The sequence below is a fragment of the Dermochelys coriacea genome, chromosome 6 (assembly GCF_009764565.3).
Source record: "Dermochelys coriacea isolate rDerCor1 chromosome 6, rDerCor1.pri.v4, whole genome shotgun sequence".
In the NCBI taxonomy this organism is placed as follows: Eukaryota; Metazoa; Chordata; order Testudines; family Dermochelyidae; genus Dermochelys; species Dermochelys coriacea.
Window position 1 is genome coordinate 20,192,235 of NC_050073.1, and position 14,242 is coordinate 20,206,476.

At 41.1% G+C, this 14,242-nt stretch overlaps 1 protein-coding gene across 6 annotated transcripts in view; it reads right to left on the reverse strand.

The window, feature by feature from the left end:
* The window catches only part of MOB2 (MOB kinase activator 2), a 166,366-nt gene that overhangs the window by 67,340 nt on the left and 84,784 nt on the right, over positions 1-14,242 (reverse strand). The window contains exon 1 of one of the 6 annotated variants that reach the window (XM_038404509.2): positions 7,229-7,365. The exons of the other annotated variants lie outside the window; for them this stretch is intronic. Coding sequence (XP_038260437.1) covers positions 7,229-7,266 — 38 coding nt within the window. The 5' untranslated portion in view covers positions 7,267-7,365. Of the gene's footprint in view, positions 1-7,228; positions 7,366-14,242 lie in introns of those variants that run through there. 6 annotated transcript variants of the gene reach the window in all.

Here is a 14,242-nt window from a genome sequence, read left to right on the forward strand (position 1 = left end):
ACTTCAGCCAATTCAATTTTGTGAAGTGTTAAGATACTATTCAATCAGGCCAGAGCCAATGTGGGCTATATCCAAGTTTATAAATATACATCCAATGTTTTTAGACAACAGCTAAATAAATTTGGCTTGAGTAAGCAAGTCCAGGTGTCTGTACTGATTTGTGGTCTTTAGCTACTCCAACATCACAGAATCATGTACACTGGAAAGTAAACAAGCATCCAGAAAACAGTTTCATCCACCTGAGATAGATCATGAATTTAAGACTAAGATTTTGTCACAAATGTTTTTAGTAAAAGTTATGGACAGGTGATGGGCAATAAAGAAAAATTCACAGAAGCCTATGGGGGATCAGAGCTGTGGGGTCCCTCCGCGGCGCTCGGGGCCCCCCATGGGATGAAGTCACGGAGGTCTCTGGAAGAAACATGGATTCTGTGACCTCTGTGACAAAATCATAGACTTAATCATGATAGGTTTAAAGAATCTCAGGTGGTTGTCAACCATATACACACAGTCTGCAGCGTATGTAGTACATTTTATAATGGTCCTGGGTAGAGTCAGCCCTTGGGTATGGTGAATCAGGGCGACCGCTCTAGGCCCCATGCTTTGGGGGCCCCTGTGGGCTGGTGCGATGGATTCATCACTTCTGCCCCAGCCCCTGCACCCCCCTAGGGACAGCCCTGGTCATGGGGCAGCACCAGGATACATAATGGCAGTGTATGTGTGGTGGTGGTGCTGGAGGAAAAATCAGTTGCTGGATTTCAGAGCTCACTTTAGCACGGAAGATGCTATTCTTTCAAACCATAGGTCTCCTCTCCATGTTAATGTTTCCTATTGTCTTGCTGTGACCTGGTGCACACTTTTCTTTCCTTAAGCAAACACACATACCCCTCCAACTCAAAATCCCTTTCAAACTTTGTGCACATGTTCACACACTGAATACTCTGCAACAACATGGCTCTTTTCACCTAACTGGGAAGCGAGGAAAGATAGTGTGATACAGGAAAAATTCCAATTTTTTGGAAAAGGAAGCTTCAGTGTGCTGGGAAAAATGATGCTAGGATCATTTAGGCAGATCTCACTGAGCTCTACTCTGCAATCAGAGTTTCTTCAAACTGCATAGATTTGGCTCGATATGCAAAACTGCCTGATTCTACTTAAACACGCTTAACCCTGGATCTAAAATTGCTGTTAAAAAAGCATTTTAGTGCCAGCATTTTAGTACAGCATTATGTACAACCCACACCATTCATTTGTAATTGGACTATAAACGAGTTGAGGTCACAATTCACTAGTGTACTGAAAATGGAAAAGCACCTCCCCAAACTTCTGCTAACTCTGGCCCATTAATAAGTATGAAATGGGCACAAATGGCCATTGCTGACCAGGAAACAAACAAGGTTCCCTTCAGCCTGAGTCACTTAACACTCAGTGAGCAGTGCTGGCATTGCACCTTAGCTTATGTCTTTTTGCCATTAAAACCACTTCCTTTAAAAGTCTTCAAAAAAATGTTTCCTAATATAGGGAAACATCTACGGTAGCCACATTCATTGTCATCCCTAGTTCTGACCGTCTACACAAGGTCTAGAAGAGATTAATTTTGGGGGCCAACAAAATGTTTACATCGGCAAAAGGAGTCAGTTAATCACAAGTTACTCTTAACCATTCCCTCTTCTTTGCCCTGACCCCAAAAAGCAGTGCATTGGCTCTTCAAGGTTCTGATTTGTAACTAAAGGCTCTTGATTATGCAAGCTCAACTCTTAGCCCTTTCCAACTATTAGTGAGCAAGGGAGACTGGAAAGAAACAAGCCCTATAAGGCAAAAGCGATACTACTAGGCTGTTGGGCCAACTCAGTTGGAAACAGGGCATCCCAGCACAGAATGTTATTTCCATAGAAATAACAGGCTCTCACTGCACTCATTCTTGCGATGAGCCACGATTTCTGGATTGTTAAACACGCGCTGCAGGGGAAAAAATAGTTTAAACCAAGCAGAAAACTCAACAAGACAGGTAGAGAAGTGACAACTTGGCTGCATACCATACAATGGAAACATACATAAACAAAGCAGTGGTTCTGCTTAGCGGCTTGTGGCTCAAGCTGCCTTACACACACTTCTTCTGAAAGCAGCCACCAACAATCAGAGATCTCCAACCACACGCTGTATTGAAAGGCGCAAACAAGCATTTCCAAACACAAGAGAAATCAAAGTGGTCTTGTCAAATATAGCGCTGGAGAGAGAAAATAAAGTTGCTCTGGTGTCTCAGCTGTTTGAATTTACAACAAAGCGACTTGACACAGCAGGCTGAACAAAGATTTTTCAAGAGTGTAAAATTAATGTTAATCAGCAACTGAGGTGCTAATTGACTGGTTAACCACAAACACTGCATTTTCAAGGCTTCATCCTGCCTGCCCTCTCAATGCAGCACCCCTCTGCATTCCTTTTCTCTTACTAGGGGCTCGTAATACATACCAACCAGCATTAACTTAGCAGCAAGTCGTCAAATCTGGGACCTACTGAAAATAAAAAACTGTCATAACTAAATTAAATTAAATATATCCATTATAGTGCAATGCTCCAATTACACAAGACAGATTAGAAGTTCAGCGGTCCTATAACAGACCAAGAGGAGACCGAGAAAGCCCACAAGCTCTTGCACACTCACTACAGAAAAACAATGGAAAGTTCCCTTCAGTGATAGATATTTTTTTCATTTCTGGGAAATAACCCATCTAAAAATCTTCACGTCTGCCTTAAAGTATAGACCATATAATGTGCTGCAAGATTTTTATTGCCATGAGTTTGGGATGATCACCACACATGAATTGCAGAGTGCACTGTTCAGACAAGCCTTAAGACTTTGCACATGTTTTGTACCTCTGTAACCATGTGAGTTTAGAAACTGACATTGCAATGTAGGTGTGGGCTAACTTTTCTCCAAATAGCTATGCTGGTCAGGGATGTGATGAGGCAGACAAACACAGCTGTGCCAGCAAAAGCCCCTAGCATAGACACAGCTTAAGCCAGCAAAATTGTGTTTTTGATGATACAGCTTTTTGTGCTGCGGGGGGGGGGGGGGGGGGGGGGGAGGAGGAGGAGGAGGAGAGGGAAGGGATGCCTGGAATATGCAATGCCAGCAAAAGCACGATTTTGCTAGTATAAACTGCGTCCACACCACTGGAAGCTCTTTGCTAGCACAGTATTGTAGAGCTATATCAGTAAAATCTTTCAAGAGTTGACTAGTTAAAACGGTACTACCCCATAGCGTGGCACCTTTATAAACAGTGGTACAAAAAAAAAAAAAAAAGTAGACCAGCCCTTAATGATTTAAGGAAACCAATGAGTAAGCAAGCCCAACACACAATTATTTTCAGAGTATACATTCACTCTAGGTGGGTCGGGAATCTTTTTTCACAGCATCCATGCCTGGTCGTATATCCTGCTATAATTAAACAAGCAGGGGAACAATACACATGAGGAAGGAGAGGCAGAATAAATAAAGCTAGAGATTTCCCAGGCCTCTTGTACAAGAAGAAAGGTGCTGACTAGCATGGAGAGGGTATCAGGGAAAAGAAATACTGAAAAACACAGCACTTGCAAACCGAATAAGTTAATGCACTGGTACATTTTTCATTGCCAATAAGTACAACACTAAGCAAATAAAAAAAAGCAGAGTTCGGATGACCTCAAAAGCACACAAAAGGAAAATATGCAATGCAAAGAAATATGGGCAACATACTGCAAACCAGAATTTTAGCAGTAAAGCTGACTTCACAGAAGTGCCAAGATGATGCTGGCAGCTAAAGTTCTGCTTCATTCTTGGCAGAATTAAGGCAAACATCTTCAGGAAGGATCCTTTGACAAATTCACTGAACTAGACTTCATTGCCTACATAAAAGATCTGCCTGCCCATTGCCCACAACCCCAATTTTACTTTTTACAAATACACACACACACACAGGTCCACAACACTCCTGTAATACCAGTTCAGTGAAAACTCTAGAGCCATGTATTTATAAGCAAGCTTATGGCTACTTAGGAGAGAGATTCCTGTTCACAGCTATGATTCTGCCCTCAATTAATGACAAAGTGCAGCAGGATATGTGAGAAGCCTGGAGCGAGCAGGAGCTATCATTTAAGTATATTATATTTAATAGCATTCAAAGGTCTTATTCCAGGCACTTCAACCAAATAATTCTTCCATCAACCTAGCTACTGCATCCTGAGGAGGTAGATTAACTATAGCAATAGAAAAACCCCTTTTGCTGCTGTAGCATCTGCTACATTTCCCCATGTTATCCCCCCCCCCCCCCCCACTGTTCCTCAGATGTTCTTTTTAACTGCTGGAAATAGCCTACCTTGCTTGTCACCATGAAAGGTTTTCCTCCTTTCCCCCCCCTGCTGCTGGTGATGGCTCATCTTAAGTGATCACTCTCCTTACAGTGTGTATGATAAAACCTATTGTTTCATGTTCTCTCTCTCTCTGTGTGATTATGATTTTTATATTATATATATATATATATATATATATATATAAAAATTTCCCCTCTGTATTTTTCACCAAATGCATCCGATGAAGTGAGCTGTAGCTCACGAAAGCTTATGCTCAAATAAATTTGTTAGTCTCTAAGGTGCCACAAGTACTCCTTTTCTTTTAGCATCTGCAGTGTAGACCAGGCCTCTATTTTACTACACCTTCATGGTTTTAGACAGCTTAGGATGGTTTGTATGAAATTTCTAAAGAGGTATTAAAAATCTTTCACCTCTAATAAGAGGCAGTGAAAGACAGAAAAGATGGGACAAGTTGTATTTTAACTAGTGTTAGCCAGTTGAGTTGAGCCAGCCCCTGACCATCCATAGCATGAGACAAGTTCCCAAATTGATTCAAACCTGGGTTTGAAGTTTCAGCACAAAAAGATACCAAGGTCAGCCAATAGTGCCTACATTTCAAGGATTATACAAGCTCACGCAACAGTACAATGACATGTCCCTTAATGCAGTGTCCCCTCCTAAAGTCAAATCTCCACTGCTCATGCCTCAGACCAATTCAGAGACAACATTAACTAAACATGTATCATCAAGGCATGGAAATTCTAGTTCAGCTGTTGGAGAAGAGGGAATAGGGTTATGATGTAGTATTTATAGAGGTCTTTGGATGTTTGTTGATTAGAACTTTAACATTAGGAACTGCTGTACCAACACGCATCAACTTATTCATTCATAAAAAAAAATTAAAAGAAAGCCAAAGTGAAAAGAATTACTACATTGTACATGAGAAAAATTCTGCCTTATGACTTGCTGAAGACAGAAATGGGTTGAATAAGTATCTGTTTACCTTCTTAGCACCAAATAATAAGATCTGGATCTTGATTAACCAATCATATCACAATTGCATCCTGAGCAGCTGTAACAGAGTTTAATGCAGTCTATTAATTTACTTCTAATGAACAAGTTGGCACATCCCCAGACATTTATTTGCATCAGACAGTAATGAAGTTAGAGGTGAAGAAAACAGCTATTCTCCCCTTTGGAATGTTATATTTAAGTGAAATCTGATGCACTTTTGAAGTTTAGTGTCCTAATGGAAAGATTTGTGGGTATTTCTGATTAAAACAGAATGTATGTGACTTAGCATACAGGTCAAATCTTTACACCAAACTCCACAGAAGTCAGTATCTGCTCACTAAATTCAGAAACTGTTGCAAGTTAGACTAATTGTGTTTTAAAAATATAATCTGTTGTTCAAAACATTTAGAGGTACAGTATATACAGGAAACTGCAACCAAACTGTTTTTTTGTTTTAAGGTTAACATTTCAACAAAATTCGAGCCCCCTTCCCCCCCCCCAGTAAATGATATACACAGCATTTTATTTAAATTTTAATCAATAGCTAGTCATTACAAAAATTAAGTATCTATTTCAATGTCTAGTTTCAAAGAAATCAACTGACTTTCAATCAAAAGTTAATTCACATCATCAGTTATACTTGATAACCATACTGACATTTTATTCATTCAGTTTTACACCATCCTGGGTACTCCAGTCATTCAGGATATTTTGAGTGGTGTGATAGAACTGCCGATTGTGGGGGTTATCTCTAAACATACTGAATACTTTTCGATACACTCATCTGGCTGTACAAATCCCCCTTGTAGTTACAAAACATGCAACATTCTGTGCACCGAGTTGAAAATAGATACCTCAGTAGTACTGCCTGCTGTTTGCAGTCATTTGACAGAGTAGCCTCAATTAATCTTTTTTTTTTAAAGTAATTTTTCTAATAGCCCTCATTTACCATATTACATTCCAGCATGCTGACCTTTACAGTTTGCCTTCCAAAGCAGCCTAAACCACAGGTCTGTCAATGCACCTGACAAATAGAACATGGCCTTCCAAACTAAAATGTGCAACGATCAGGAGCAAATCTTTCTGCTAACACACTAGAAGTGTTAGCTGAACATGAAAATAATATTTTCTTTAAAGCTCTGTTTCCTTTACATGGTGTTATTTCCCAGATCTGAAGAGCTCTGTGTAGCCAGAAAGCTTGTCTCTCTCACCAACAGAAGCTGGTCCAATAAAAGATTTTACCTCACTCACCTTGTCTCTCAAATAGCCCTTGTTTTTGTGAGTCTTTCACACAGCAACAGGGGAGAGAGTTTTTTTTTGTTTGTTTGAAACAGAAAAAAAAAATTTTTTAAACACATTTGACAGGGTGACTTGGGCAGTTTGAAGTATCTGAAGCTCTAACTTCGCTTGTTAGCAAACAGCACTTATTCACTACAAAACAAAGTTTAAACTTTTAAAATAATGATGCTCCCTCTAAAGGGAACGTAGTCAACTTGAAATTTAGTTTAAAAACTGAATTTAATCTCATAACTAACAAAGACAAAAAATTAAAACTTCAACCTTCCCCCACAGAGAGAGACTTCCTAAAGCTTTGTACCTTTAACTGAGCAGCTTCCTTCAACCCTCAGAATCACTGCCCCCACCCCACTTCTAGATGTACTCACTTAAAGCTGACTAAAAATGCTAAATAAAAATTTAACTAAGCTGCATGTTATATATTTGGACATCTACCTTTGTGTTTTGTTTTGTTTTGTTTTTTTAAAGACAAAACACTGATTTTTGTTGCAGTTTTACATGTCCTATCACGAGGAAAAAAGGGTTTGATTTTTGTGCAGATTTAATGGCAGAGTCAAAGGAGTATATATGTATGTAGTCTATTTCTTACCTGATCAATGTGTATGACCCATTCCTCTTAAGCCTCATGCTTGTGGATAGAAATCTTAGGAAAAAATCCAGAATGATGGTTTGTCCTCTATTTAGACAGAACAGAGGCACCTGTTTGTTGGTAGGTCTTTCTTTTGTTAATCAAGGGATCTCTTTCCTGTTTCTCTGAGTCATCAATTGGGAACAATGAGAAATAGCCAACAGAGCCAATTAGCAGGAAGCGCAGAGGAAGTCAGCCCAGGCAAACAAGAGCCTTGAAGTGTAAAATACCTCATCCCTCCCTGAAAAATCATAACGCCTCACTTTCAAAAGAGAAGCAGAAATTTGACAATTGGATAGGAAGATTAAAAAGAGTTGTATGGTACCCCACCAGATACAAATGTCAAGGGAAAAAGCCTTTGGAATAACGTAGTTTGTTGGTGGAATTTCTCTTCTTCCAGTTAGTTGAAACAACTTCAAATAGTCCCTCTTCCTCTTGCTATGACATATTACTCAAATATTCATCTCAACCTCAAAAATACAAGGTAATTCAGCAACAAGCCAGAGTAATAGTGTCCATGTTCCTTTAAAGTCATAAAAAAAAAATCAAGCTGAAGACAGCTGTGTGGAGGGGGGACACATGATAATTACAAAATATTTTAAAAAAAGGTTTATTTTTTGTAGGAGTCTAGTTTGAAACAAGCAGCTCCGAAGTCACACTTGCACACTGCAGAGAAAATCATCTTCCAGCTGCCCAGTCCTGGGCAATCTGCCCTGCATAAATCACAGGATCTACAGTGTCTCTGATTAGGTTGCTTTGCTTCCCTTCCTATTCAACCCACCCTTCTGTGATAGCTAGGAACTATACAGCTGCCCTGTGTGACGCCTGGAATAGTATCGGTTAAATAAATTGAAAATAAATTTCTCTAGATATTTGTTATTTTACCACCTGTGAAAGGATCAAGACGTTATGACACAAATGGTGAAAGTTACATGCTTTCCCCACAAATACTGTAAGCTTGGAAAATATTTTGTACTAAATAGTGAAGTAAGAACAACTGGAACCCTTTTAATTTCTTCATTACAGCTAGAAAACTGCATACATATGTGGGAAGATGGAATCTTTATTCTCATTGGGGAGAGACCTGGAATAGTTTTGCCACTTGAGAGGTTTCTCTAACTCATTAACATTAAAAATATATCTCACACATGACTTTGCATCTGCTGTACCCGTAACAGTAGCAAACTCTTCTGGCTATTTCTCCAGAAGCAACTATGAGACCAGTTTCCAAATTGTTATTTTAACCGACGCTATTACGAAGAGCTCTGTGGAGCTCAAAAGCTTGTCTTTACTAGACCAACTTCTGTTGGCAAAAAAGACATTACCCCTCCCCGGTCTCTCTCAGTATTACAAAAATTGCATTTCATAATGCACTTAATGAGAATCACCAGATGACAATGTATGCGTCTATGCATACTCACGGGAGACCCTCACCACAATCACAAGGTATGTGGTTCCACCCAATAACCTCATGCCTTAAATGTGCAAGGGTACCTCAACCCTGCCATTTAAGCCTGGAGTTAGTAGAACTATAGTTAGACTCTGCGTTTGTTAACCTAGGGCTGAGTGTCCACATTCATTTGTAACCCCAGATTTGGAATTTTTGAATCCTGGGTCCCAACCTGGGGTTCCAGCATCTACATAGCATTATGGGGGCCCAAGTCCAACCACCCATATCCCAGACTTCCTTGCCCTACAAAAAATGTGGCTGCTCTAGCCCTTCATGTGGGGTGTACTATCGGAAAAACTTGACTGTCTACGAAATTTGACTATCCAGAGGACAAAGTCAACCCACGGGATTATAGAATATTTTTGGCAGAATCCAAGGGCACAAGTCCCGTGGGGCTGCATCTACACTGCAAAGCAATAGGGCTACAGCCTGGGGTCCCGGCTTGACTTTGGCTTGGACTCTCTACCCTGTGGGGTCCTGGGACCTTGGGTTAGCATGATGTGTGCAGACAGAAGAGGGGTTTGGCTTGAGCCCGAGTTCAAACCCTGGGTTTATACTTCAGTGTAGACATACAGAGGAGTGGGCAAGACTACGTAATGAGCAGGAGTGTCAGCTCAATGGTGTTTGTCTCTGCACGAGGAATTTCCTCTTGCATACATGTTAGTACAAAAACTTCAAATTAGAAATTCACATGCAAGTTATGGTGGAGAAGAAGAGATACATGGGGGCATTAACTGTTTTACTTTACACATACTGTTTTCCTTTCTCTCATTCCCTCCTCTGCCTTGACATATCAAGTGTTCTGTTGTGCTACAAGTTGTTCTGATGTACATACTTTATACCGCAGCCACCTGTTTTAACTGACTCAAGTCAGCTGTTTTAAATAACTTGTGATGGTGAAAGTATGTACAGAACTATGGTAAGAGAGGACGACAACATTTTGCACTTCAAAACTATTTGAATCAATTTTGATTTTAAAACAAATGAAAATTAGTAGATTAAACCATTGTACTGTTTATAGGAATAAGTTGGCTCCATCTCACTCGACTGCACTAATCATCATAGAAAACGTACGCAAAAGAATACTCTAACGAATAGAGGCTACGGTAGCTTTTTTATGGTCATTTCTTAAATGCTGTATGCCAGCGTTTCTCAAACTGGGACCTGTGGACCCCTGGGGGTCCGCAAGGGTATTCCAGGGGGTCCGCAGGCACTGCTGATCAACTCCTCCCACTGCCTCTCAACATTTCCTGCACAACGGAGAACAGCTGCAGGAGGTGCTGGGAGGGAGGAGGAGGAGTGAGGATGGGGCACTCTCGGGGGAGAGGGCAGAAAGAGATGGGGCAGGGGTGGAGCGGGGGCAGGAACAGGTGGAGTGTGGGTGGAGTCTTGGGAGAAGGGGTGAAGTGGGGGGAAAGGCCTGGGGTTGAGCGGGAGGACTTGGGAGTCGGCCAAAAATTTTAAAATCAAAATGGGGGTCCGCGGGTTGCTAACGTCTAAGAACCGCTGCTGTATGCCAGTACCTCCATGGCACTGGAGGTTGACATTTAGCACTCCAAAACACTTGTAGAGGAGCACTTCCTTTTTTATTACACTTCAGTTGTATTTCACTGAAGGAAATTTCCTAACAACGAAACCAGTCAGGTACTAAAATAGCAAGATCTACTTAAAGGAGCAGTTATAAATTTAAAAGGTCAGTACTACGGGGAACAGATTTCACCTCAATCTCCCCATCCTCCCAAGTCATATAGGAGCCTAGATATGTTAACCCCTACACAGAGTATGGTATCTGTTCTGATTACCAGCTTTTCTGGATCTAACATCAGGGGGCTGTTGATATCAAGAATGAATTTAGGCTTGTCTACACTGGCACTTTACAGCACTACAACTTTCTCGCTCAGGGATGGCTACTCCTCTCGTGGAGGTGGTTTTTCTTAGAGCGCTGGGAGACCTCTCTCCCAGCACTCTGCTGTGACTACACAAGCCATGTTAAAGGGCTGCCCTGGCAGCGCTTTAGTGTTGCCAGTGTTAGACTAGCCCCAAGAGATACAAATACTGGATCTGAGCCAAGATCTTCATATACCAATTTGCTGCAATTGTTGGCTGGAAGCAAAGTGAGAACTGTGCCAGGTATCCACACATCAGACCACCTAGTCCAGGAGCTGACTGAGAGCCTCTTAAGAGAGGTGTGCTAATGTTTGGCTAATCAGACACCAGCTCAGTAAGTATCTTTTGAAACAAAGACAGTCTGGGGTGATACCTTTGATGCTGGAATTTGAGGACTGTAATAGTCCCTTCACTTGTTCACTCAAAACCGTGTTTCTGAAGGCTTTTAATGACTGTTAAGGGGCCTTGTGTAACACAAAAAGGTTGTCAAGGTTTTTTTGTATTCAGATTTGGCACATGTGCGTGCGTGAAGGGTTTGACATTTCATTTTCTAAAGACACAAATGTCTATGAAGTCAGACTCATTTGTGCTTAAAGGATTAAATTTAGTTGAGAGTCTGAGGTATCTTGCTCAAAGCTCGAGTTTTAGAGATTTCTCCTTTTTAGAGGAGAGACTCTTATGAGAGGTTTTAGCACTGTGTGTTATTCCTTTCACAGCTGATTCTGAGCAATATCCTTCACAAATCCTTGGTCCAAACCCCTGAGAGAAAAAGACGGAGGGATAGGAGATTACTAGAGAGACTGAAAGGACACCTTGCAGGTATGTATCCTGTTGGTCTCCTTAAGGAAAAGGGTAGCCACTTTCTAACTCACTGTGGGATCTCCCTGGAATCGGGAAGTGGAAAGACAGGTCAGTCTTCCTCCCAGGGAAGGGGATGTTAATAATTTTACACCACGTCCCCTGCTCCTGAGTCCAAGGTGAGTGGGAACTGAAAGCACAGACTTAGTGAGCTTCAGCCTTTGGAGACAAGTGACTCACTAGCATCAGAAAAATCATAGGAGCTGACACTTCATGACTGTTGAGGACTTGCAAGTTTAAAAAAAAAAGTTTTGGGGCCATCTCCACAATCTTAACATGGATCTTGCCTATATGCTAGCTGGGAGCAGGAATGTCTTCCTTTGGATTGCTACAAGGGAACTTGCCTGCTGTCAAGATTTGGTGAATACAGTTTCCATGTGGCCTGCTCTACCATCTCAGCATAGGCCTCACCCACGCTTTATGGCAGGCAATTTTACTGTGGTCCACTTAACTGTCTTGGCACAGATCTCTGCTCACATCCAAGCTGAAAGCTTGTTTCCTGCAGCCTGCTGTCTGCCAGCCATTTGAGGGGGAAAGAGGAGTTAATGATGTCCTTCAGACCTGCCTCAAAGCCCACAGGGTTTTTTGTTTTGTTTTGTTTTTTCTCTTCCCCTTTTAGTTCTACTTCACTATTTTTCTCCTCAAAATTGCCATGGAAGAAAATGAGGCAATTTAGTTAATCTTTCCAAAAAAAAGCTGTGAAAGCTCTGCTATACCATATGACCTAGAGTTTGCTGTGTGTGCCACCTGGCAGAGAAAGCTAGGAAGTCCCTCCTGATGTGCAGTCCTAAAGCCCAGGCTCAGAGCAATGATATGGTCCTCTGCCAGCTGTCATGATGACAGGAAACACCTCACTGAGAAGAATGACATGGAGAGGACGGAGAAATGACTAAACACTGCACGTATAACCAGTCGGAGATAACGAGAGGCCTGAAGGGTTTGGGGTGCATGCTAATTTGCACCAGCAGTAATAATACATGGAGTTGGAAGTGACTTTAGTTCTGATGACTATTAAAAACCACTGTAAAATTCCATACTGTAAGACGTTAGGAGAAAGATCAGAAAGGTTTACCCCAAAATGGACATTTTTTAGCTGTTCCTTAACTTCTCTATGCATGCACATTTAAATTAAGCTACCCACAGATTTTTATGAGCTTTTTGTTTTTACTAGCTATCTCACTACTTTAAAAATAAGTTTTAGCATTCCATTGCAGCAACCAGCTGCTGGCGATTCCAAACTCTACTCCTGCTGAAACCTATCAATGCTTTTTTCTCTTTCACACCCTCCCCCCAGGCTCTTCTGGGGATTACAGAAGCACAAGGGTATGCGTTCTTTAATATCTCCATCTGAAAGTTATTATAGGACACCAGCAGCTAAATATAAAATGCCCAATCAGAATCAGAGCTAACCACGCTGATGCTGAGGTCCCCGAGTGCTATCAAGGTCAAAGTATCTGCCACAAAAAAGACCCCAGTGGTCAGTGTAACAGTTCTTAAAATTAACTGGCTCTGCTAGTCCACTCTTGGTACATGAAGGAGATGTTGCTTCAGTTTTCAGAGCTAAGTTTTCTTTACCAGATTAGCTAAGAAATATCATCCTGTAGATCTGGTGTCTGGACTGGTATAGAAGATAAAAGATAAAGCTTTGCATCCATGGTTCAAGAGGGTTATCATGGCTGTGAAAGCCATTAGGTGACATGTCCACAGAGTGCATTCAGAGAGTCTTATTTATCTACACTACTTTTAAGGGGAGCACTTTTTAAACTAAATACAATGGGCATTCCTGATTGAAGGTAAAGATGCCATCAACACTGAAAAGCTTACTGCAAGTGCTTCAGAATGAGCAAGGACAGCGTCCAACGAAACAAAGGAACTGAAATAATACAGAATGCTCTGCCTGGAAATAGAAAAGGGTGGGTCCACACTATCCCAGGATAAAAGCCACGATTTTATAAATTTAGAAGAAAACCACAAAAAAAAACAAAAAAAAAAACCTTCTCATTCCGGAGCTTAACTCAAACAAAACTAGATTTAACAGCCTTTTTTCATCATTTGCCTAATCGTTCTTAGCAGGCATCTGCCCATGCACAGGAAAGAACTAAATTTTCAACATGGGCCAAACAGTACCAAAAAAGCTGCTTTGATCCCACACTTTTTGCAGCATACTGAGGGGTAGGTTCGTGAGTGAATGAACACGGGCAGCTTCTTTTTTTGGAGGGAATGTCATGAAGAGTTAAGTAATGCAAAATTTAACGTCAGAGCTGAAGCATACTTCACATGGCTTAGAATGAGGTTGACTTTGATTGCAGCTTTATATCTAAAAAGTACACAACAAGCAGCTAGGTGGACCTGAACACAGATTCTACCCTGCTGAAAAGAGGCTACACAGAGTTAACACAAGACACTAAAGAGAATCTTTCACATTTTTGGGCTAGATGTGAAAAAAGTTGCTGTGCTTCACAAAGACTGGTGATGTAATTGGGCATGTTAACAGTAGCTTACGCACGTATTTGTAATAACTAGCTGAAAATTAACTGCATGAAGACACCTATTCAGGTCAGCACCCAAGATCCTGACTAAGGAAGCATGTTCATAAAATGGTGTAAATAGAAAAAACATGGGAAGACTGATTTTTATATTTTAATTTTGTGCAAAAGCAGCAAGCAGGTAATTTAGAGCAGGCACTGCCCCTTCAGTCCAACAACAGGAAGCAACTGTATGACTTGCCAAACTGCTCCACCCAAGTTTTCCCAGTTGGTATAAGAGTCTTTGCTGCAAAA